This window comes from Coptis chinensis, chromosome 8 (genome assembly GCF_015680905.1).
Source record: "Coptis chinensis isolate HL-2020 chromosome 8, ASM1568090v1, whole genome shotgun sequence".
In the NCBI taxonomy this organism is placed as follows: domain Eukaryota; kingdom Viridiplantae; phylum Streptophyta; class Magnoliopsida; order Ranunculales; family Ranunculaceae; genus Coptis; species Coptis chinensis.
Window position 1 is genome coordinate 85,753,972 of NC_141463.1, and position 26,289 is coordinate 85,780,260.

Genomic DNA, 26,289 nt, shown 5'->3' on the forward strand with positions numbered 1-26,289 from the left:
AAGGAATTCGTATGACCGATAATGTTGATTGTTAAGATTTGAAATATACCATATTTAGCATCTGCTGATATAGGAACCTAAATTCCTTGATTTAGTGCTTGACTAGGAAACAATTTCATTTTTATCCACTGACGAGGCAACGTGGTGTTGCAAATAATGTTGGTTCCATACTTCCATAATCACATGCCACATCGTCTTAACCATCCAACAGTGGAAATATGCAATTAGTTAGTCAACCTTCAGCAATTCAAGCTCGGCCTATTTCCCAAAGGAGACATAATAACATATGTTCAGGAGCCTTACACATTTACTCTCATTAAAGTCAAAATCATGCGATCCAAGTGACTTTGACTTGACTAACTGGATATATATTAAAATCAAAACCGCCAAAAAGGCAAAAAGGAAAATTGCAATTTTCAGTCCGGGCAAAAAGAAAGAAAGAAAACACTACTTTCCCACTCTCTCTCACTTTCCATTTTCAAACAAATCAAAATTTTCTCCTAAAATCGAGAGAGAGAGAGAGAGATGGTGAAGTGGAAGAACTGGTTTGGAACAGGTTGCAAAGGAGAAAAATTGGCTTTATCTCACTCTACTCATGACAAGCTAAATGAGGTATTATACTCATTTCATGTAAATGCTTTTTTATTTTTACAGACGTAATAATTAATGGGTAAGATTTTTATTTTCAATTGTGGAAATGTAATTATTATTTGAGACATTGACTGAACATTAAAATTGTATTTTGTTATACAAAGGCAGTAACTGTACCATGCATTTTGCAGTTTTAATGCCTTTTTCTAATTTTGATATATTCCCCAGACAATAGAGATGTTGGAGAGAAGAAAGGTTGCACTTCAGGAAAAGGTTGCAATTGAGAATGATAGGTACAAAGGTTTCACCAAGTTTAAAAATAAGAAAGGTACCTAATTTTGCATCTCACACATGCATGCCATGGCACATTGCTGATTTTATTCTGAATAATGTCGGAGAGACGTCTTTATTGATTTGAGGGTGTTCTTTGTAGCTGCAATGGAATGTCTTAGGAGAAAATCATTTTATGAAACACAACTAGAGCAGATTGAGAATTGCCGGTCACGAGTTACTGATCAGGTATGGTCCAATTCGTTTGATCTTTATTTGCATTAAGGTTATCTGGAACAGCGTGTTCACTGATACTTGTCTTGTACTTTTGTAGATGAGAAGGATAAATAGTTTGACATTGTAGAAATCTGATGCTCTGAAGGAATATTTGCTAGAGTCGTAAATGTGAGTTCTTTAGTTGTTCAATCTGTTACAGTATTGTGTTTGTATTTCATTATAGTGTGAACGAGAGAAGTAACTTTAAAATGAAAACTTATTGAAAAAAAATCCATTTGACTATACGCCTTTCAAGTTTCAAGTCTCTAAACAACTTAAGATATGCAATTGCTAATTACTTTAATTTTTGAATCGTCATATTCTGTAGATACTTTACTGACTTATTCATTTGAGGGCTAATGCCTGGGGTTAGAACATTCTGAAATGTGAATTATGATATCCATATGACATTTATTTAGAAATCAGAGATGTTTGTAGGTTCCATTGGTATTTTCTCAGATATATGCCTAGATCACCATTAAATTTCCTGGCTAAACAGATAAATTTGTGTTCCGAGAACCGTACAATGGTAACAGGAGAGGGGAAAGGAAAGGAGTGAGGCAACAATATTTAATAACATAACATCACCAATATTATTTAGAAGTAGCCAGTACACATCAAGGACTAATGTAAGGTTCCAGAGACACTACCAGGACCCATATTAATATACACATATTACTTCGACCACAATCACTAACAACATGGGCTTGCTGAAAACCTCATCCATGATTATAATTATTAAGGAAACATTAAACACCAAACCAACAACCAGCATTTCATCAGGGATGTCCACCTCCAGGCTTCTTTGCACCCTTGAGTGGCCAGAAAGGGAACCTAGGCTTGAAGAAGGGAAACTTTCCCAAGTCGGTCTGAGGCTGGTAATAAGCAGCATTCTCCCTATCTGGCACATGTCTTCCACATTCAGAACCTGTCATGAGAGCAGAAACAAGTAAAGTAAGGATTAATAACACCTTAAAATTATTCTCCATCGTAAATTTTCTTTCCCGTTCGCTCTATCTCTGACATGAGATAGTGTTGCCACCCTCTCCATTTTATAGCCTGGAGAGACCATCTCATGTTTTCAGTTATGGTGTTCTTATTGATTTCTGTCTGTCTTCAAGCCTGATGATTATAGAAAATTGGTTAAAATGGTCTCTAAGATTTAATGCCCCAGATTTGAAGTTTGTAATGTTTTAATGACCATGGTGTGGAATTAATTTCTTAACGCCCAACCACCCATGAGAAAGGATATATAGGACCCTCCACTCTGTAAATTGCATTTGGAAAAATGACCAATTGTGTTGGCCTTTTCTGATGGTTAAAACTTCCGTTTTTTTTTTGTTTCAAATGAATGTCTGTAGCGATATATAAATGGGTAGCTACAGTGTCAAAAAATAACGGATAAATTGTACCTAATGCAAGTGCTGATACATCATGTTGCACTTTCAAGCTCATTTGGTTATACTATACATTTGTTCCTGGTTTCTCACTTCAACAGTAGAAACTTAAAATAGCAAAAAATTTGTATCTAAACGAAGAAGAATCAGTGTCAAAAGATCAGAAAATTTGTTGCAGGTGAATGGATGCTTGAGAACCTTTTATTTGTGGTTAGATATACTTAGGTCTATTCGTATTGTTATAATCAATCATTAACACATGTGAGTTGGGAAATTGCAGGATGTTCTCTTCTGCTCATTTTTTAGTAATTTTCAAGTTGAAGATGAAGCCGAGAGTTCAAGTCTGCTGGGGAAAATACCAGGTTGTGTAGGTGGAACTTTTTGTACAGATTGCTGCACAAATTTTCTGAACAAACTTTGAAGGAACTTTTGCCTTGATTATCAGGTGGTGCAGTTACCGCCAATGGTGTGGTATCACCAGTGCATACTGTGAGCCTTTTAAGGCGTTACTGTAAAGCCGATTCAATTATTGGCAATTACACCAGTATGATTATTAGTTCGAAAGATTCTTCTCCTTTTGTAGTGTGTGTGTGTTCTGAATATGTTTAGACAACCACTTCTCATGAAGAAATAAGAAATCAGTTACGCGACTGATTGTGATTGTTAGACACTTACTACTTTACCAATAGCGATCCATAAATAGCAAGAAACATAAATTGAAAATTTCACTAATTTATCATCTATCCCCAGACAAAATGTAATAAGATGAATCTAAACAGTGAATGAGAGTAAATTGTCTCTTGAAAACGAAAATAAATGCATTTTCTATAGTGGTAATGCAATGTAGTGAGCGGGTTGCTCCATTATTTTGACGGAATTTACCTCCATATATCATTGCCTTTTTAATGAGATGATTTACACATGGTATTCTCACCAATGGACAGTGAACCAATCGAAGTTATAGTATGCATTGATCGAAAAACAGATGTGATTGGTTATCTACATAACCCACCTTTTCTTACTCTAGTGTATCAGTGTATGGTGTAATGTTTTTGAGAGTGACACGAGGTCACGAGGGACTCCTACATTAGATGCCCGAAATATGGCGTCTGTCTCGTTAAGTAAATCTTACCTTTGTTTGATTGCTTAGTCAAATCTCTACTTTGAGGGTGTTTTAAGGGGAAAAAAAAATCTTATTCTGCAGGCATTCACTATTATATTGGAGGAAGTCTAAGTTCACTCTTCTGTTCCTGGAAGAGTACTGAATCCTGGATGGCTCACTTCTATAGTACATTGGCGCTGTTTTTGAAAATTTCTTGCAACCTATTTAGATGTGAGTTGATGAAGGCGTGCCCTGGTGTTTATATCGACAAGTCAGTTCCTTTGCTCCGTTTATGTCGCAAGAACACTAGACTAGAGGGACAAAACTACGTAAACGCTGTATTTGTTGAACCAAACAGAGCCTACCCAGCCACATTCAGGGCGGCTCTACCCATAGCATAATAAGCAGTCCGCTTAGAGCCCCGCAGCCAAGGGCCCCCCAATATATTTTAGCCCACAGCTTACTATTATTTTATTAGCAAAAAAAAAAAAAATCTATTATTGTTTTTCATTTATTTTCATTCGTTAGATAAACATTTTTATATTAGAATATTGGAAACTAGAAAATCATGTTAAACATTTTTGTTTTTCTCGTGGTTTTGCCTTCTCCAACAAAAAAACATACTCCTCTATAATTTATTAAAGTTTTTCATCACTCTACAACAAATAATCAAATATAATGCATTGAAGCCAACACTCCAATTTTACCTCTATCATTCTTTTTTTTTTTTTTTGGTTTTTTCTTATAATCCCTCATTATATATATATATATATATATAGAGGAGGGATAGAGGCACATTCTTATGCGCATATTATAGCCACATTGTAAATTAATCCAAGCAAAAGCATAGGCTTAAAAGTTGAATTAAAGGCTGATTTTTTGTATATATGATCTCCCCACAATGGAGAACATACTCACAAAAATTCAGCTCATTCAAAGTAGTCTAACATTAGAACATGCTTACAAAACTTTTAGACCGTTAGATTAAAAGTTTAAAAATGAACACAAATGAACACTAATTTTTTACATGGTTAGACATATCCAAATATTATGATTTTTTGTGAGAATGATCTTCATGGTGGGGAGATCAATTAGATTATTTCGACAAAAAACTAGGCCTTAATTCATTTGTATGTCGAAAATGTGGCTATAATGTGCGCATAATGAATGTGCATCTATCCCTCCCTATATATATATACTAGGTAATGCCCGTGCCTTTGGCACGGATTGTTTTTGAATTTCTTGATTTGCATTGAGTTTTTTTTTTTTAATATTATTTATTTATTTATTATTATTTTTCTTGTTTAGATTCACTAATATTTCTCCTAGCCACGTTTTAACAAACATCATCTCTATGTTCGTCTCTTATTTAAATAATAATTATTGATTCATTATTTTATGATTTTGGTACAGTTTTTTGTCTTGAACATATATATTTTAATTCATGTATTTTTCACAATTTCAAGAAATAAAACAAAACAAAAAGTACTTGTGAAAAATTTATCCAACGAAACAATTTTGACTAATATGATACATTAAATGTGCTTGTCCACAAACTTTATACATCACACATGTTTTGGCAATATGTATCCCTAGCATGTATATACACCCTCCTAATGATTTAGTTTCGATATTAAAAAATAAAATAAACTACAAAAAATAATAATAATAATAAATAATAATAATATAAAAAATATATATATATATATATATATATATATATATATATATATATATATATATATATATATATATATATATATATATATATATATATATATATACAAAATATGAATATGATATAATCGCAAAAGCTAGCCATGAAGGCACATATTATGTTGTCGTCTTTTTTATCTTTGGTGCTATCTCTACACGTCTATTAACACCATGTAAAATAATTTTGGCAAAACCTTCTTTGTGTTTGTTATTTTGGGATATTGAAGCAATACAACCACTGTTGACATTGAAAATGTAAACAGAAAACCTATGCAAATTGCAAATATACCAAAGTTATTGGGCAGGTAATTGAACCATACTATACAATTGAGAATATTCACTGCAACAGTTAACTACACTTTGAGCAATCCTTTGCACATTGTAAGGTATATCAACAAATGTTAATTTGCTCTTGTTCGACTCATGACGGCACACCTGACTCATCTCTTACTTCAGCGTAACCGGTAAAGTATAAGACATGAAATAAAAAATAGAAAAAGATTTGTGTCAAATTCACTCTACAAAAATTATTTTGAACATACTTCAACGGACTGAACATGAAATTTTGTAGTTCAAAAGAAACTTAATTCATATATATGTATATATATATATATAAACGGTGACTACATGCACTGGAGGTACGTACTTTTCCTAAATTTCATAATTTGATTTCATTTTATGGTTTTGAATTGTTTTTTGTTTATTTCATTTTCGTTAACTCATAGTTTTTCTATAATTCCAACTGTTCATCGAGACGATGTAAACCAACTATCCATTTTAAAGTGTTGCATAATGGTTTTGTCGTCCTCATATTTAACGTCTCGCATGTTATTGACTCAGATTGAAGTCCAACTATTTTAGAGTATGTCTCATCCTATATTTTAACCAATTAACTCTGTAGTAATATCCAATTCATACTTGTCATAACTTTCCGATCCGTTTTTAAATTCTTGTAAGCTATCAATTAAGAAATTAAAATACCCATGAAAAAACCTCATTGAACTGTTGATCATCTCTATAAGAACTTCTCAATAAACTTGTTATTTTTTATTTTGATTTTTTCGTAGACTTGTCTTTTAATAAATTGCTTTTGGAAAAATGGTAGAAACCTTAAATAATTTGCTAATTTTATTTTAGTATTTTAGATAGTCTAAATCTTTGGCATATAGTGTAATACCCTCGCCCGCGTGTGGGAATATCTTGCATCGCCTAGCCCATGAAGCGAGGTTGAAACAGTACTTGGAAAGGTGCCTAGCCCGTGGGGGCAAAGGGTAAGCCTCATGTATGAATTCTAGCATCTATGAAGTTGTTTGAGATATGAGACATAAGTAATTCATTAAGCCAAATCCCAACATAGAGATTTTTTTTCGGATTTATGGATTCATGGAAACTATGTAGTGAAGTTTGCTCATGTAGGAGTAGTCATAGGATGGGTGGCCTCCTGAAAACTTGTTGTCGGTGTCAAAAAACCTTACACTGTGGTGACTGTGTGGGAACAATCGATGTGTAGGATTTTTGATTCCTTAAATATCAACTTTGATAATTAAAAAAAAAAAATTTGAAAATTTTGATTGAACTGAGTTCTTTATTTTAATTTTTGAAATATTGCAAAAGCATTAATTAATTTGATATTATTGGAAAATTATTTTTTAATTACCTAATTAAACCATTATTTATTGATTTGCAAAATTAATAAAAAAAAAATTTAACTATCATTATTTATTGATTTAATAAATTAATGAAAAGTTTTAATTACCAATTAAACCATTATTTATTGATTTGCTTAATTAATAACAAATTTTAACTATCATTATTTATTGATTTAATAAATAGAAGTCTTAATTACTATTATTTGATTTGGTAATTAATGGGAAGTCTTAATTGCCATCAAACTCTAACACGTGGCGGAACGGTGGCCCTCGATTTATACCCGCTCATATTGAATCCCAGCCGTAGGTCATAAAACTTCCCTCCCTTGTTATATTAGATAGGTAATGCCCGTGCCTTTGGCACGGATTGTTTTTGAATTTCTTGATTTGCATTGATTTTTTTAATATTATTTATTTATTTATTATTATTTTTTCTTGTTTAGATTCACTAATATTTTCTCCTAGCCACAATTTTAACAAACATCATTTCTATGTTCGTCTCTTATTTAAATAATAATTATTGATTCATTATTTTATGATTTTGGTACAGTTTTTTGTCTTGAACATATATATTTTAATTTATGTATTTTTCACAATTTCAAGAAATAAAACAAAAACAAAAAGTACTTGTGAAAAATTCATCCAACCGAAACAATTTTGACTAATATGATACATTAAACGTGCTTGTCCACAAACTTTATACATCACACATGTTTTGGCAATATGTATCCCTAGCATGTATATACACCCTCCTAATGATTTAGTTTCCGATATTATAAAAAAAATAAATAAACTACAAAAAAAAAAAAAAAAAAAATATAAATATATATATATATATATATACAAAATATGAATATGATATACGCTCCAGCTAGCCATGAAGGCACAAATTATGTTCTCGTCTTTTATCTTTGGTGCTATCTCTACATGTCTATGAACACCATGTCGCAAATTTTTTTGACAAAACCTTCTTTGTGTTTGTTACTTTGGGATATTCAAGCAACAAAAACCACTGTTGACATTGAAAATGTAAACAAAAAACCTATGCAAATTGCAAATATACCAAAGTTACTGGGCAGGTAATTGAACCATACTATACAATTGAGAATATTCACTGCAACAGTTAACTACACTTTGAGCAATCCTTTGCACATTGTAAGGAATATCAACAAATGTTAATTTGTTCTTGTTCGACTCATGACGGCACACTTGACTCATCTCTTACTTCAACGTAACCGGTAAAGTATAAGACATGAAATAAAAAATAGAAAAAGATTTGTGTCAAATTCACTCTACAAAAATTATTTTGAACATACTTCAACGGACTGAGCATGAAATTTTGTAGTTCAAAAGAAACTTAATTCAGATATATATATATATATATATATATATATATATATATATATATATATATATATATATATATATATAAACGGTGACTACATGCACTGGAGGTACGTACTTTTCCTAAATTTCATAATTTGATTTCATTTTATGGTTTTGAATTGTTTTTTGTTTATTTCATTTTCGTTAACTCATAGTTTTTCTATAATTCCAACTGTTCATCGAGACGATGTAAACCAACTATCCATTTTAAAGTGTTGCATAATGGTTTTGTCATCCTCATATTTTAACGTCTCGCATGTTATTGACTCAGATTGAAATCCAACTATTTTAGAGTATGTCTCATCTTATATTTTAACCAGTTAACTCTGTAGTAATATCCAATTCATACTTGTCATAACTTTCCAATCCGTTTTTAAATTCTTGTAAGCTATCAATTAAGAAATTAAAATACCCATGAAAAAGCCTCATTGAACTGTTGATCATCTCTATAAGAACTTCTCAATAAACTTGTTATTTTTTTTTTTGATTTTTTCTTAGACTTGTCTTTTAATAAATTGCTTTTGGAAAAATGGTAGAAACCTTAAATAATTTGCTAATTTTATTTTAGATAGTCTAAATCTTTGGCATATAGTGTAATACCCCGGCCCGTGTGGGAATATATTGCATCGCCTAGCCCGTGAAGCGAGGTTGAAACAGGTACTTGGAAAGGTGCCTAGCCCGTGGGGCAAGGGTCGCCACATGTATGAATTCTAGCATCTATGAAGTTGTTTGAGATCTGAGACATAAATAATTCATCTGCCAAATCCCAACATAGAGATTTTTTTTTCCGGATTTATGGATTCATGGAAACTATGTAGTGAAGTTTGCTCATGTAGGAGTAGTCATAGGATGGGTGGCCTCCTGAAAACTTGTTGTCGGTGTCAAAAAACCTCACACTGTGGTGACTATGTGGGAACAATCGATGTGTAGGATTTTTGATTCCTTAAATATCAACTTTGATAATAAAAAAAAAAATTGAAAATTTTGATTGAACTGATTTTTTTATTTTAATTTTTGAAATATTGCTAAAAGCATTAATTAATTTGATATTATTGGAAAATTATTTTTTAATTACCTAATTAAACCATTATTTATTGATTTGCAAAATTAATAAAAAAAATTTTAACTATCATTATTTATTGATTTAATAAATTAATGAAAAGTTTTAATTACCAATTAAACCATTATTTATTGATTTGCTTAATTAATAACAAATTTTAACTATCATTATTTATTGATTTAATAAATAGAAGTCTTAATTACTATTATTTGATTTGGTAAATTAATGGGAAGTCTTAATTACCATCAAACTCCAACACGTGGCTGAACGGTGACCCTCGATTTATACCCGCTCATATTGAATCCCAGCCGTAGGTCATAAAACTTCCCTCCCTTGTTATATTAGATATAGACTAGGGTATGCCCGTGCCGTACGGCACTGATAGAGTCGCCTGCGACGCTAACTTTGAAGAAGTAGCCTAAACTTGAACACACCCCCCTCCCCCATTTTGATTCTATTATACTGGCTATTGTTCCATTTATGGTCAAGAATGATTATTAGGTTGAGAAACTCGACATCACACTAACTTGAACCACCTAAGGGGTAATTTGGATAGAACCTCCCCATTATTTTATGACTTTCCAATGTTTTAGATCATGTTAAAAGGCTGCAAAGACAATTCTCATTCAATAAATCCGGTAGTGATTTGCACAGATGTTCTAGACTCATTCATCTAAATGGACTTAAACATAGAAGAACACCAATTAAACCAAATGAAATAAGAACAATATGAGAAACATATAAATAATCAGACTCCCACAAGTGGTTTGAATGAGGACATCAAAACAGTACCAAAAAGAGCACCCACAAAAGTACGCCAAGTACAAAAAAAAATAGCGAAAGTCTGAGGATAACATTGTTGACAATCATAACTCTTCCAGAAACTCCATCCTCATTCGCCAATGTCAAGGTCATTTTCATAAATCCCAAGCCTTAAGGAAACTTCATCGAAGAAGTATGTAATTATCTATTTTAAATTCGTTAAATAGAGTGAGTAGGAAATACTATATATAATGAAGGGAAGAAGAAATTGACAATTTAGAAGTGAAACAATGAACGATTGTATTCACCTATAGACTCTTTTTAAGTTTTGGAACAAGCAAACATGTAACGCCCCAAAACTCAAACAATTACAAACCTATGACACGTGGTTTTTATAGTAAAATTTTGGCAGCATCTCCTCTGTATTTTTGACATTTCATAAATATAAACCTGTCATAACCTGAAAATCACAATCATATATTTCTCATTGGTTAATCCAGTTACTTAACTGTCTCGACGGATGATGAGCGATCAAATAATTGGCTTACAAAAATGAGAGCACTTCAACATTATGACTTAGCGCCAAAGTATTTGAATGTCCCGACTAATGCCGGATCATCAAAGCACCTCATTACAAAGTCATTACCGAAAAACACAAGTAAAATACATACATTTGAGTCCCATAACTATCAAAAGGTCTACACACCCTTAACAAATGATATTTACAATGTATACATATACCATATTTCCTAAAGTTTCCATTGGGGTAGTTCCATAAACGCGACTTTTCAGTAACAACACTAATAAATCAAAGAACAAACAATAGCCACGAAATGCTACCTGCACTAAAATACCTATAAAAACAGCAGAACCAAATCAAAGCTCAAATCAATCAAAACTAATACTTTTCGACAAACCCAAAACCAAAAAATAGAACCCTTAATAAATAAGCAAATAAATACCTGTAACAACATCACCAGAAGAAGCTCAGACTAAACCTTTACATAGAAGAAAACAAATAATTCATCTCGGCTAAACGCGATTTTTAAAACGAATGAATCTTTACATGGAAAATCAAAGAGATTGAGTTATAAGAGAAGAGATGTTACCTGTTTCACTTGACTTGAGAATCAGCAGAGATCACTAAGTTATAGTGATTGGCCAAGGTCCCATCACCACGTTCACGGATGAAAAAATTAAACAACACAATAAGTAGAGAAAGACCAGGGAAGGAAAAATGAAAAAATGAAAAGGAAAATACCTGAGAATCAGCAGAGATCACTAAGTTTGAAGATATAAGAATTGAAATTTCCTCGTTCAGCTAAATACCATATAAATAGACGTCACCATTTAGTAGGAATTGAAATAGATTTGTATAGAACTATATATTCAGGTGTTGTAAGATCAAAAAGAAGAAATTAGGGGGAAAAAAACTAACCAAGGTTCGCAAAAAGTTCTTCAACGCAATACTGACAAAATGTAATTACACACCAATTCACAAAACCTACATAATTTGAACGAAGCAAATTAACCAAGTAAGAGCAAATACAAATGTATCAATTTGATGACTATAAATTCAATGAGTAACTACTCAACACGTGACTATAAATGAAAAGAACTTACGGATTATAGTAAGACTTCTGGGTAAACAAAGTTTGGGGTGTGACTTTCCGAATTTGGAGGGAGGAGAATACTGATTAAATGTCGAAGAAGTGCACCTTGATAGTGGCGACATATAATTGACCGTGGCTGAAAACTTCAGTGCGAAGGTCAATCCCCACATACTTCACCGATTGTCCTTGTGACTTATTTATAGTCATTGCATAAGCAACACGCACAGGAAACTGTCTTCTTGTCATATGAAAAGGAAAATCAGAAGACGACGGTGACAAAGATATTCTTGGAATAAATGCATGATTGCCCGCTTTTTCACCAGTCAAAATTCTTGCGAAAAGAACGTGAGGTCGACAGTGGACCACCATCAATCGGGTTCCATTGCATAATCCATCTTTGGGAGCAATATTTCGCAACAACATTATAGGACAACCAACTTTTAGGTTGAGACGAAACGGTGGTAGACCAGCTGGATCAAGTGAGTTTAGGTACTCATTTGGGTATTGATTAATATTGGCTGGATTCGTTGCATCCTCGTCTGCCAGCTTGTCTGCAGCTAGAAAGAGAGTACTTTCCCCTGGGAACATATTTAAAGCTGCTGCATTAATATCATTGACATCATCATTGCGTGCAGATAGAATTGTGCGCTCAGTTAAATATTCCGGTGTAACTGTGGTAGGTTGATTTAGCTGAGGATATGTAGTAGAAATGAGATCCCACGAAGATTTGCACATCGATGAATTGTTGATGGTAGTTCAACCTGTCTCGGCAGGTCACTTCCTATCTAATTAACAAGAAAATAATAATGAATATTAGTACGAATAAAAATAGTACAAAGAATGATGTAAATGAATATCAATATTAAGCAAAATAGTACAAAGAAAAAACACGGTTTGGTACCTCCATTAAGAAATTTGCTTAACATAATATTTGCAGAGTTTCCATTTTCCAATCGCATGTTTTGGGCAAGAGTTAGAACATGAATGTGACTCGAGGAGGAAGGAAGACCGTAAGGAAGCACGCACAATCTGTTTCTCGAACCCTTTGGGTATAACGGAAGGCATTGACTAAGTCACCACCAAGTACAACTGTTAATCCACCAAAAGGTTTATTATTGTCGCGAGTATCCCGGTGTGCGATCAATCGCCTCCACACAAAACTTATTTTGCATTGGGACTTCATCCCAAATAATAAGTTTAGCTTCCCTGAATAATTCGGCATGCATTGAATTCTTACTAAACCCACAAACAGAGGTATCAAGAATATCTAGTGGGATGCGAAAGGTCGAGTGAGCAATACGACCGCCAACCAATAACCATAATAACAATATGCCCCTCAGCACGACACATAGCAGCGATTGTGTTGTAAACAAAAGTTTTGCCTGTTCCTACTGCTCCATTCAAAAAGAAGAGTTTCCTAAGATTTTGGGAAACAGAATCTATCACTGTTTGATATGAAAAGCGTTGCTCTGCATTTAGGAGAACCCTGTTGCCATGTGCTTTTGCATTTTGAGGATCAAACTGAAATTGTCGCTGGTCCCATATGAGTCGGTTTGCAACAACTAAGCTGTAACGTCCGTATTTTCAAATACGTATTTTTCTATTTATTTATTAATTAAATTATTTATTTTCAAAATTCGTCGGTTTGGACTCGGGATACGTGGGCCTGGTTTTGGGCCCGAGTCTGTGTTGGGCTTGGGTTTCGGACCCAAGTATATAAACACATTTTTCTAGAAAATAGGGTTCGAGAGAAATAATTTAAATAAAAAAATGGAGGCGAGAGAGAAGTTCGGGTTTGTCGGAGGGTGGAGCAATTTAATCGGGCTAGGAGGATTCGTCGAATTTGTTCATTCAGTGTGAGTAGCTATTTTGCTATTTCACCGGATTTATGGTTTTCTGTATCGTCGGATATACCGACTAAGGTTTCACCTATTAATCTTTATTCGTTATCTTGTTGTGTTGGAGTTCGGTGTCTTTGTATTAGTCAACTTTGTTAAATTTCGTTTTTCGTAATCATCTTGTTGAACTGGCGTGCCTTAAACCGCCGAAGCTTCGACAGAGCGCTTAATGGCGTCGGACAAATCCAAATCGTCGATGGATTCGATTAAAATTTTTATATCTTGTGATGTTAAATATTAATTGGTTGTTGATATATGGTGAATGTCGGGTTTAGCATGGTCGATTGGGTCGGGAGTGGTGGAAGCTTGGAGGCGTTAATGGCGTCGGGGGGGGGCTGTACATTTTTTGAGTATGATTGGAGTGTTGGGCTTTTGCCTAGACTAACTAAGAGTGTTTGCGTGGGGGCTGTTGAATGGTGGTGGAAGCCATTAATGGCGCCGCCTTGGGCGATCTCCAAGAATCGATTTTTAATGTTTTGATTGTTTTGTTGATTGTTTTGGTTGGATTGTGGTTGGATTCACGTTTGGTTGTAATGGGGGGGATGAGTGGAGTCTTTGGGAGCGTTGGTGGGGAGCTTGAAGCCCCATTAATGGGGTCGAATTTCTAGATCTAGTTGGGTAAGGTTTGGATTTAACAATTTGGGGTTTTGGCTTTCATTAATGTTGTTGGGTTTGTTATGGGGATTAAAACCACTGATAAAAGGGGTGGTCGATTAGTGTTTGGTGGTGGCGGATTTTTGGGTGGTTGGTGGTCATTGTTGGAGAAGATGACCGAACTTGGGCTTGGGCGAAGTGATCTTTGGGCCAAAAGCTAATTAGTTCATTTGGGCCGAACTGTTTTAAGTTCTTGGGCCCTAGCTTGTTTTGTTTGGGCCCGGATTCTATTTTAAGTTGTTGGGCTCGGTTTAGATTAAGTGGTTGGGCCAAAATCTAACTAGTTTTCTTGGACCAGTTTAATTTAAAGATTTTCAGGCCGAATCCAATTATGTTTTGGGCCAGTTCAGTATAAGTTTATGGGCCTAAACACTAGTTAGTTATTGGGCCGGATTAATCCGTTGTTTCGGACCAGTTCCATATTAATTTGTGGACCAATTCAAAATAAGGTTTGGGCTTGGCCAGTTGGGTCCGAACCATGACCTTGGTCATGAGCTCATGAGCCATGCACCTTTGACCATCGACCGTTGACTTTGATGGTTGACTTTGACCTTTGACCATGGACGGTTGACTTTCATCTTTGACTTTGACGATGACAGTTTGACTTTGACTATGACATGTTGAGTTTGACCTTGACCATGAGGTGTTGACCGTTGACCGTTGACTTTGACCGTTGACTTTTCCAGTTTTTCACACTTTTGTTTATATGGACTAATATAGTAATAAAATATTGTCAGAGATTGTATAACTTGGTTGGTCATTATCTAATTTAGATTTGACGTGGGTAGTGTGTAAAGCATATACATATTGGGCTTTGACTGTGGATTGTGGACTGTTTATTTGTGATACGTTTTATGTGTATATTATATGGACACATATAGTAATAAAATGCTGTAGAAGCTTGTATACCTTTGGTTGTCATTATCTAAGAAAGATTTGACATTGATGTTGTGTATTTTGACACGTGACGATATTGAGATGTTAGGAGACATTATATTCCTAAGACGTTATAATAAAGATGTATGCGATACGTTGAAGCATTGTGACATGATATAATATGCTGGGATAGTTATATTAATGCAATATCTTGGAGAAATGTATATACACTCCATTATTTTATATGTGAGATGCTAATATAGTATTGGTGAATATTTGCCCACCGGGGATTGTGGAAAGAATAATTGAGATGTTTGAAATATATTATAAATATATTTATGAAAGAATAAAGCGGTTATGAGATATAATTGAGATGTTTCTAAATATTATGGCTTAGTGCAATAAGGTAATTGACCGCACGTGGTATAGTGGAATGTTTATGAGTCATTAAGCATTATGACACTGAATAAATTACATAACGAAAATCCTAGAACCACTACTACCACAACTCATGAGATTTGCCTTGTGTGGTTTTATGTGATATGATTGACCCATGTGTTGGGTGTATATATAAGATGTGATTGACCCATGTGTTGGGCAATCGCGTAGCGAATAGTGGCTTGATTATTCCGTTCGCAAAATAGAGCGATGATGCATAATATTTTATGCCGAATAGTGGCGGTCTTACATAGATTTGGCTTCCGTGTGAGGATTTACGGTGTCGCGGCATCCATTTCAGGTGGTTACGCACGGAGTGGCTCATTATGTAAGGGAGGCATGTGGATGTACATGTTCGGCGTTGGGTTTGCGATTGTGGTAGCCAGGGAAACTAGGTAAGACATAGATACGACGTGATTTTAGGGACACACAAAGAAAGTCTAAACTAATATAATTATGAAAATATGTTGGTAAATAATATATCTCTAGATAGATGATTGTATATGTTTGGCTGGTTAGTAGTTTAGTTATAACCTAAGGCGCCTCGTGGAGGAACTAAATGCCTTATTTATGATGCATATAGTTTGTTGTGTGGTTAGTGGGAAGTTAAGGCGCCTCAGTGGAGGAACTACCTGCCTAGATTATTGTGCTTAAGGATGTTGTATTAGTTGTTGGAAGTTAAGGCGCCTCGGTGGAGGAACTAACTTATTTGTTTGAGATTATATATATGTTGTTTTTAGGGCGTACTATTATTATATATTGTTTATTATATGTTGTTTTAGGGCTACTCACACCGGCATTGTTTATGTTGACCGATTTGCATGTTTGCTTATCGGGGTGTGTTTAAATGAACATAGTTGATAAGTCTTGCCGAGTTTAGTGTTGAAGAAGATCGGTGTCGCTTGTGGTTTGCGTTAGCATTGCATTTCGAGGTTGTGTTTTGTTTTTCCTTTAAGTGATATAGATTTTCAGTTGAGATAATATTATTTGTATTTTCATTTGTAAATTGTTTTATAATGAAGAGGACTTTGTTTAAGTTAAAATTTTTATTGGTTTTAATTATCCGCGATATTTTAAAACTGTTTATGGGTTATTGGGAGTGGAGAGTCGTCACACCTCGGAGATCGAGGAGTCGGGACAAATAATGTTTTTTTTCGAATTCGACGAAATTGGGGGTGTGACATAAGTTCCATCTTTGTAGTTACGAGCAGGAGGCGGCATTAGAGGAAATTAGCCGATTGATTTACCCGACTCTATCAAAATCTCATTTAAGAGAAATAAACCATAATCTTGCACTTTGTGAGGGTAGGTTCTCGAATGTTGAACATTGTCAGGCGAAGCTTATGTGGAAGGTCATCACATATATTTTCCCAAAAATCATTCCACAATGTTTGGGGTTGCAAAGGATTGCACTTCTGAGAATAACACAAAATAGTCGGCGAAAATGATATCTCGTTTGCATGAGTGAAGCTTCCTGTAGACATTGCACCCATTCGCTATCATCTTCCAGAAGTCCACGTGCAACACATGCATCTTTAAAAGTTGGAAGGGGAGGACCATTACCAATCCTTTTCAGATCATCAAATGATTGAGGTCCTTTTACAACGGTTAGAAGTAAGCATAGGTAAAATCACTTCACCGAATTAGGACTGGCGAAATACATTCTACCAATAGCAAATTTTCCCTCTCGTATCCTTCTTGTCCAAGTCTGAGATTGTTTGTTCCAGACATAGTATTCGGGAACTCTTGATAAGTGAGGCTTCTTGCTCTTAAATCGATGCACAACAATCAAAGAAGGCAGTCAAAGTTGACTTTTGGTGCTCATGCGCCTTGATAGTATATCATGTATTAGTTCATCGACTTTATAAACTACATTGGTGCATTCCAGTGGAGATGGCGCCAAGTTTAATAACTGTGGGAATCTCCTCATGTAGATGGAAACTTAATAATCTCCAAACTGCTTCCGGTGGGCCAATGTATCTCGCATCCAAGTATTGTTGGATCTCATCCAACTCATTCAACACTATTGTTGTCATGTCATGCCCTTTAAATATATACTTGTGAATGTATTTAACACAACGGATCCCAAAGACAAACCGACATTAATATGGCAGTTGAACATCTTAGAAAGATAAGGATTATAAGGAACAACATCCCTGTTATCAACTGTATGCCCCCTCACAATATATGATCTACCGTTGTCACGACGACGGTAGATAGGATATCCATCTTTATCCATGGTGGTAGCATCTGCAAAAGTCCGGGGATAGTGATGCTTGCATCTACCATTTACCATGCACGGAGAGTTAGGATTATTTAGTCCACATGGACCATGAACCATACATGTGAGGACGGTCTGAAATAACTCAGGTTCGGTTTCTGGATCAGGAAACTCGCACATACAATCGCGATCAACTTGAGCGGTATCACGGATCTTGTCGAATGTCGAAGATATATAAGTGCATGCATATGGGGCAACCAGCGTTTACGGAACTCAATGGTGTAGACATGTGCAACGGCGATTACCAAGCACACCTTTCTTTTTAATTTCCTTCATCAAGGCCCCTTCGCTTTAGTTCAAAGACCGCGGGCCACGACCTCTGGTCGATGAGTTGCGATTTGGTGCTCGGAACAATGCCTCAACAACCGTCCCGGTCGGATTTGCAGTCATTGTGAGAAATATATCGGGATGCTTATTGTAAGCGTGTGATGGCCATTGAATCGAAAAATTTCGAACATGTGCCTAGGCTGCCGACACAAGATCTTTGGTAAGACCACTCGTCTTCCAATTTGGTTTTGGGTCGAAAGCTTCACCGCAACATCGATGATACCTTGATAAAGTTCAGCCGAAGCTTGTCTTTGTCAGTAACCTATAATATCTCATTTTGTTACGTTCGATCCGCCCATCCATCCACCAAAACTCTTGAAACGGTTTGTGCCCGCGTAAGATTGCAGAATATTCTCCGATGCGTTCAAATATCTAATAAGAGTAGAAATCCATCCGTGTCAATCGGTCATTAGTATTTGAGCGCCTCATATCAGTGACCACCCAAGCTCTCCGTAAGGAAACATTAGCACATAATGCAAAGGCAAGTAAGCTGGATGACATTCACTTATCTGCATGAATTCTTGCCCTCCTTTAAGATATATCACAATATCCCTCATATTATTACGCTAGCTGCCATCCCCAGGTAAAATGACAGCAATCTCATCTGCGGTTGGCAAGTTGTAACGACGTCTGTCTCTAGTAGCACTGTAATGCAAATAAGCAGGTACATTGAAGTTCTCACCATGTTGAAGAGAGGCAGATCTAAGAACATCGTATGCATGGCGAAAAGTAGCAGAGAAACAATTATACTGGAGCATAGTTGCATGAATTATCTTCAGAACATCTGTGTTCAAATGGGGATTACGAAGTTGGGTATATCAATGCAAAGACTGGGATCATATATGTAAAGTTGAGAGTAAGTTGGCTGCCGCCCAGTGTCAGGAATTAGAGATCCAGTTCTATGACGCAACTGACCATGTATAGTAAAAGGCCTTGGACCTCGTCCAGTAAAGACACGCTCATTTCCTCCAAGGCTTGTAAATGCGAAAGCTTGGTTGTATTGTCTCATGTACTTCCGAAATGACTTTGAGTTGCGATCATTTCCATCATATAAAGCTTTAAGGGCTAGAGGTAATGGCGTAGTGGAGGCAATTTGACTTTCCCTTTGCAAACAACAAGTCCCTAATCGAGGGCGTGATAATGATGAATCTTTTAGTCGTTCATCCATCCAATGGAGTGCACTACAAAATGGACACTGAACATCCATTCTCCCAAGGAGTGTCTTCCTTGTTCAATGAGATGGTTAGAAACAATATTGTCAACTTCGTCTTCATCATCACTTATGTCAGCATTATTAGCAGAAATTGGACGGTCAAAACCATTATTGTGAACCTCCTCACAATATTGTGCAGGATCCCCAAATGGTTGTTGTCTACAAGAGAAATAATTGTATATATTTAGACAAAGGTGCCATTTTTTTGGTATTCCAATTTCAATAAGTGTGAAGAAGTATACCGCGAATTTCGGTTAGTTGATGATGATGCAGAAGCTGCATTTGTCGAATGTGATATTGGATGGACAAAAGATGAGGTAGAAGACCTGCAGTTACGCGTACTGCGAAGAAACTTGTGATGTTAGGTAGGATCTTATGGTAACCAAACCACAAAGAACCAAGAGAAAGATGTAATAAACCACATTACTAACCTTGCATTTTGGTGAGGCGGTGTTGGTACAAAGTTCTCATTGGTTGAATGTGGAATTGCATGAGGTAAGGATGAGGAAGCGAGAAAGAGATACATGTACTACAATGAAACTTGCAAGGTGAGTTATATATAGATTTTGATTAAGGAAAACTACTAAGTGAAGTACTCACGTGTTGTTTTGATCCGATGAATCAGCAGATGGGTACTTGATGTGACACGTTCTTGGGGAAAAAAATAGCCTTTTACGGGATTAAGGAATGATAAAGATTTCGAAGAGACTCTCAAGAAGAAAGACGCGTCGGTATGGTGTTGCATGAGGTGTAAGCGGACTATTATGTGTTTGATGCTTGTCACTTTGAAGTGGAGTTTGTGGAAGTGAATGAGAACCATTCAATGTTGAACCTTGTGCACCTTGGATGGTGAAGTTTGTGCTGCCAATTAGTTTAGTGCTCCTTTCTCTTTCCCTTCGAGCACGTTGTCCTAGTATTTTATTTGTTATCTGCACCTAATTATAAGTATAATCAACCGAATAGATTGGGAGAAAGAGGAATGCTTGGATAATAGCAAAGATGGCAATTAGTATTAAAATTAGAAAACACGAAATGTAAAGATACGAAGAAAGTAGTGAAAGGTAATAAGTGATCGAAGACTCAAAGGCAAATTATAAATGAATAGATGGATGACCACATGCAACACAATTGGTGGGTAAATATTATACATATAAGCAGGCATTAAATGGAAGTTATTAAATAGTAGTGAATTTACTACAATTATAGTGTACAAAAACACCTTTTGGACAATGCATGAGCAATCATAGTATTATTTTAATTAAAGCTCATCTTACATGAGAACCGGATGGCGGGAGAAGTGTTTGAAGTGGAGTCTGTGGAAGTGAAGGAGAGCCATTCAATGTTGAACCCATTAGTTGGTGGTCAATGACATGACGTGTGACTACTTGTGCACCTTGGATGGTGAAGTTTGAGTTGCCAATTAGTTTAGTGCTCCTTTCTCTTTCCCTTCGAGCATGTTGTCCTAGCATTCTATTTGTTATCTGCACCTAATTATAAGTATAATCAACCGAATAGCAAATATGGTAGTTAGTATTAGTGGAATGTAAATATATGAATAAAGTAGTCAAGGATAATAAGTGATCGAAAACCCAAAAACAAAAGCAAATTATAAATGAATAGATGGATAACCACATGCAACACAGTTAGTGGGTAAATAGTATACATATAAGCAGGCATTAAATTGCAGTGAATTTACTACAATTATAGTGTACAAAAACACCTTTTGGACAATGCATGAGCAATTATAGCATTACATTTTAATTAAAGCTCATCTTACATGAGAACCGGATGGCAGGAGATGAGATAGAGAAACACTATCTGATAGGCGCTGCACATTTATAAAGCAAAAGAAGAAATAAGACAATGCAATATACATAAGCAACAGTGTAGAAAAATAAATAAGGCAATGCAACTTAGCATAAGACAATGCAAGCAAGAAATACCTGGAAGCCAAGAGGCGGTTGAAGATTGAGCCTATCTTGGGGGGCAACAAAGACATGTTTGTTTTGGTTTGAAGGTTCCTTAAAGGAGTCCATAGGGTGTTTTCCTTTGTCAAGAATTGGTTGCGTAGGAAGCTATAAATATTTGAAAGAGAGTTCAAAAACATGATGTGAAACCAATAAGAGTGTTAATATAATTTGGGTAACTCAAAGTATGTTAATAGAAGTTATCAATAACATTATATTGTTGATTGTAATACAGGGGGGCGAAAGGTCGTTGAGGAGTAGGTGGTCAAGGTAGAGTCCATCTTGAACTGGAACATAATTATTGTTTTTCTTGCAAAAGGGTCCTTATAAGGGTCCATTGGACGTTTACCCTTATCTATGGGATCCTGTAGAAACAAATAGAAATAGCTAGATACTCAATAAAATCTGTAGAAACAAACATAAAAAGGATGGGTAGGGATAACATACCATTGAGAGGAAAATCTGCAACAAAAAATGGTGCCTAAAAAAAAGACAAAGCAGCAGTGATTATGTACTTGATCAGCTTAATCAAAACCTAAAGGCAACTTAAAAACACACTAAATCAGTAAATTGATTAGTACATGTTCTATCCGGAACAATCATAGATAAAAGAAAAGAATTTTCTTGTTCATAACCATCATCTCTTATATTGTAATCGAATAGTGTTAACACCTATGTCTCCACCATGAGACACCCCCCAAGGAGTAGAGTGGAATTACTGTGGCCCCTATCCAAACCCACGGTCACATTCCTCCACAGGGTAAGCTTCTTAACTTATATAGAACAGGCGCACCTGGACTCCACCGGTTGTAAGCTCAATTAATGTAGGCTAGTTGGCACTTGGGCTTAAGCCTAGGCAAATTTTTCAGGAAAAAGTCCATCAACATCCCATGTAAGTTACTTGCTTCATCATAACGACCCATCAGAATTATCTTGTTTCTCTCCTGCTTTTAAATTTCAATGTCACATAAACTACGGTGGAAAATTTTCCCTCCATAAGAAAGAAAGAGTTTTACTTAGATTAATTGAGTGACATCTAACCCCTATATTTTAAAACAATAGAATTAACACATTTAAAATACGACTAAATTGAGTACTAAAACATATAACTACACACGAGAGACACTATTGAGGGTGTCATCTCGCTCTTATTTTGCTTTTCTCCAACTCAAAGTTTCATTTTTTTTAACCAAAGACAAAAAAAATACATTTCAAACTTTAGGAGAACTAACATAAATGTTGACCGTTTAAAGGTTCTAAAAGGTTTCCTTGCTTACCTTCCAACTCTAGCTCCTATGCGCCCATGAGACTTTTTGGAGAACCGGTGAGTATAATGAGCTGAAGTCCCAAACTACAAAGGGTTGAACAGGTTTGATAAAACAAAATAAATTAGGAAAACAAAATAATCACACATTACGTTAAAGAATATTTTCTGAATAATTATTAGTTGGAAGTCCACTCTATAAGGGATACATACATATTTAACATTGCCTTTAACATTTCAGCATACACATAGTAGAACTTTGATTACTATACTCAAAAGTCAATCCAATCTTCAAGCTAGACAAAAAATCACTGCCATTTGTTCGAGTTTAAAAGAAGGTGGACCCCAAAGAAGAGCATGTGGAAGACAATCCAATATCCTCATGCATTTTTTAAGGACAGAAGTTTCTCTAAAAATCTTGGTGATTTTTGAATCTTGTACAAGTCAACATTGTAAGTGGGAAGAGCCTAAAAGCCAAAAGGACCACATATCAAGGACCAAAATATCGATATCGGTTAATATATCGGTGTACCCAAAAACCGATATATATCGGATATATCAGATATATCTATTTTTTTTGTGACCAGTCCAAACCAAGGCCCAAAATATCGATATCGATAAATATATCGGTGTACCCAAAATCCAATATATATCGGATATATCCATTTTTTTGGTGACCAGTCCAAACTATTTAAAATATCAGAAATATAATATCGAAAATATCAGAAATATATCGAAAATATATTGGAAATATCGGATTTATATTAAAAATTGGTCAAAAAGTCAACAGATATATATCATAAATATCGGATATATCGATTATATCGGCGATATAAAGTTTTATATCGGAAATTCCGATATATATCGGGAAAAAAAGGGTTCTATATTCAGTGGATATATGTCGGAAATATCAATATCGGTGTACCAAAACACCGATATATATCGGCGATATTTTGGTCCTTGGTCCAAAACTATTTAAAATATCGGATATATCGGAAATATCAGAAATATATTGGAAATATCGGATTTATATTAAAAAATGGTCAAAAAGTCAAACGATATATATCATAAATATCGGATATATCAATTATCTCGGCGATATAAAGTTTTATATCGGAAATTCCGATATATATCGAAAAAAAAGTTCTATATTTGGTAGATATATATTGGAAATATTGATATCGGTGTACCAAAATACCGATATATATCAGTGATATTTTGGTCCATGCCACATATATAAAAATAGTGGGGTAGTGGAGGTCATCTTCCCCATTCCCCGCCCCAACCCCAACTTTACACCAAAACAAAAAATGAAAAAACACAAGTGTTTTGAATTTGAGCAAAAGAAAAATGACACCAAAAAATATTAACCATCAAGGGAAAATGGAACCAAGAGATCTCAGATTGAAAGCTAGCGAAACCTTTTCAAAAGGGAGATTGAAAAAAAAAAAAAAAAAACAGAAAGAGACCCATCCGATCCATTTGAAGGAAAAAGTCAGTAGCCCTTTTTAACCACATCAACACTAACCATAAAACCCTACGACAATCTCTCCCATGTCCCATGTATATAAAAGTGTATATAAAAGTAAAAGTGTATATAAACACATCAACACTAACCATAAAACACTAACCAATCTCTCCCAGATTAAACAAGAAAAAGCAGGACAAATTGAGTAAACTCATACATTGAATTTGTTGGGTATGTTCTTGATCATGACACATGTATATAAAAGAATAAAAAAGAAAAAAAAAAAAACATTTGCTTTAGCCCTGAATAGCAAAATAAGAGCAGATGTATCCAAAAACATTTGGTAGACATTGACTTTGATAAAGTTTGGAAGGTATTCTTTGCTTTAGCCATTGAGAGGTAGCTTTGTAGAGTTCACAAAGCTCCGGTCATCTACATTTATAATATTTCTTTGAATAATAGAGGAACAATTATACATTCGGTCTTACGCAAGAGGCGCCCGAACACATGAAGTGAACCGCTCCTTCAAAGAACAAACAATAGCCAGACCTCATTTTATTAGTGTACATAAAGAGGCGTACATATAATATTTGCTTTATTAGTGTACATAAAGCATTGTACATAAAGAATGAATCAAATGAAAACTGAAGTCAAAATGAATGAAAACTGAAGTCAGAATGAATGAACAAAAGCATTGTACATAAATAACAAAAGATTGATTAATAAATTAAAAGAATGAAAACTGAAGTCAGACCTCATTTACTTGTGCTTCAGCTTCGTCATAATACAGGCAATCAATCTTTTGTTAACCGCTCCTTCAATCATTCCAGAGATGAACAAAAGCATTGTACATAAAGAATGAATCAAATGAAAACTGAAGTCAGAATGAATGAACAAAAGCATTGTACATAAATAACAAAAGATTGATTAATAAATTAAAAGAATGAAAACTGAAGTCAGACCTCATTTACCTGTGCTTCAAGCTTCGTCATTTACCTGTGTTGGTTGTGGAAATGAAACAAGGCAATTGCCCAGAATTTCTTTCTCTAGAGTGACGGTGGCAGGAAGGAAGGATAGGGCATACATAGTTTGTTTGAAGAATAAGATCCAATAGATCCCAGTGTTAGGGCATAAGGGAGCATACTCTTTGGGATTGGCTTATTTTTGCCATGTCACAACTTAGAAAAAGACAATGGTAACCATCTGGATGGAAATTTCATGGGCCCCACACACCATTGTGTTTTATTAGATAGAAGATATATATATATATATATATATATATATATATATATATATATATATATATATATATATATATATATATAGGAGAAAATTATAGTATACCCTCTTGGCTCTATTTTTTTGGAGCCTTTATAGAGACTCGATCCAACTTTTTTGTAAGACACTTTGCCTAATTATGGGAAAATATGTGAGAAAATTGGAAGTTTACGTATGTTCTAAAAAAGACCAAACATTATTACCGGAAAAAAAAAAAAAAAAACAAAACAAATATTGGAAAAACGCTATCACATGCCTTTTCTCACGTTTTTTCTTTTCCTCCATTCTAAACACTCAAATGTAATTAAGAAAATAAAATTATACTTGCATATTCTATAAAATATATTTGCTCAACAACTTGATTCTCCAACTGTTCACGAGATGTAATTCTTATCAACTGTTCAATGTTGCTACCATGGTATGGTCAAGGCACGTTAATGGAAACACAATATTTTTTCAAATCCCACGGTGTAGCACTTTAGATCTCTCATCTCTCTAAAAGCCTAAGCCTAAATAGCATTTGAGATAGCTCTAAAAGCCTAAAGACTAATATGTTTCCATTTTCAATGTGATTAAATATTGAAAATCACAAAAAAACTTAACGGAAAACCTTCTAATTTGGATTTATGTTTTTATCGTAACATAGATAATTTTGTCTCTTTGATGCATGATATATACCATATAGCGAATCATGTTTAATTTATTTTTTATTTTATTTTAATATCATGTTTGCAAGGACACTACATAAGAATCAATATAAGTTAGTATTACACACAACCTTACATAATTAAGGGGAAATCGGA

The 26,289-nt window shown here is 34.7% G+C and overlaps 1 protein-coding gene and 4 long non-coding RNA genes across 5 annotated transcripts; 1 reads left to right on the forward strand and 4 right to left on the reverse strand.

Annotated features, from left to right (window-relative positions):
- The first annotated feature begins 391 nt into the window (after nucleotides 1–391).
- LOC147483805 (vacuolar protein sorting-associated protein 32 homolog 2-like) lies at nucleotides 392–3,186 on the forward strand. Its single transcript, XM_086575481.1, has 5 exons — nucleotides 392–612; nucleotides 820–919; nucleotides 1,025–1,110; nucleotides 1,196–1,266; nucleotides 2,815–3,186. Exons 1-4 carry the CDS (start codon nucleotides 526–528, stop codon nucleotides 1,223–1,225), a joined length of 303 nt encoding a protein of 100 aa, XP_086431607.1. The 5' UTR covers nucleotides 392–525; the 3' UTR covers nucleotides 1,226–1,266; nucleotides 2,815–3,186.
- A 7,158-nt stretch (nucleotides 3,187–10,344) lies between these two features.
- Nucleotides 10,345–21,586, reverse strand: LOC147483806 (uncharacterized). The gene is made up of 3 exons (XR_015204287.1): nucleotides 21,453–21,586; nucleotides 10,586–10,669; nucleotides 10,345–10,414 (listed from the first exon to the last, which is right to left on the reverse strand). It is a non-coding gene; the product is annotated as an uncharacterized LOC147483806 (long non-coding RNA).
- On the reverse strand, nucleotides 11,496–11,908 carry LOC147483807 (uncharacterized). Its single transcript, XR_015206746.1, has 3 exons — nucleotides 11,833–11,908; nucleotides 11,648–11,713; nucleotides 11,496–11,530 (listed from the first exon to the last, which is right to left on the reverse strand). It is a non-coding gene; the product is annotated as an uncharacterized LOC147483807 (long non-coding RNA).
- LOC147483808 (uncharacterized) lies at nucleotides 19,518–20,017 on the reverse strand. Its single transcript, XR_015207040.1, has 3 exons — nucleotides 19,941–20,017; nucleotides 19,752–19,850; nucleotides 19,518–19,668 (listed from the first exon to the last, which is right to left on the reverse strand). It is a non-coding gene; the product is annotated as an uncharacterized LOC147483808 (long non-coding RNA).
- A 166-nt stretch (nucleotides 21,587–21,752) lies between the features above and the next one.
- LOC147483809 (uncharacterized) lies at nucleotides 21,753–23,195 on the reverse strand. The gene is made up of 3 exons (XR_015203916.1): nucleotides 22,754–23,195; nucleotides 21,924–21,957; nucleotides 21,753–21,841 (listed from the first exon to the last, which is right to left on the reverse strand). It is a non-coding gene; the product is annotated as an uncharacterized LOC147483809 (long non-coding RNA).
- Nucleotides 23,196–26,289: the final 3,094 nt, after the last annotated feature.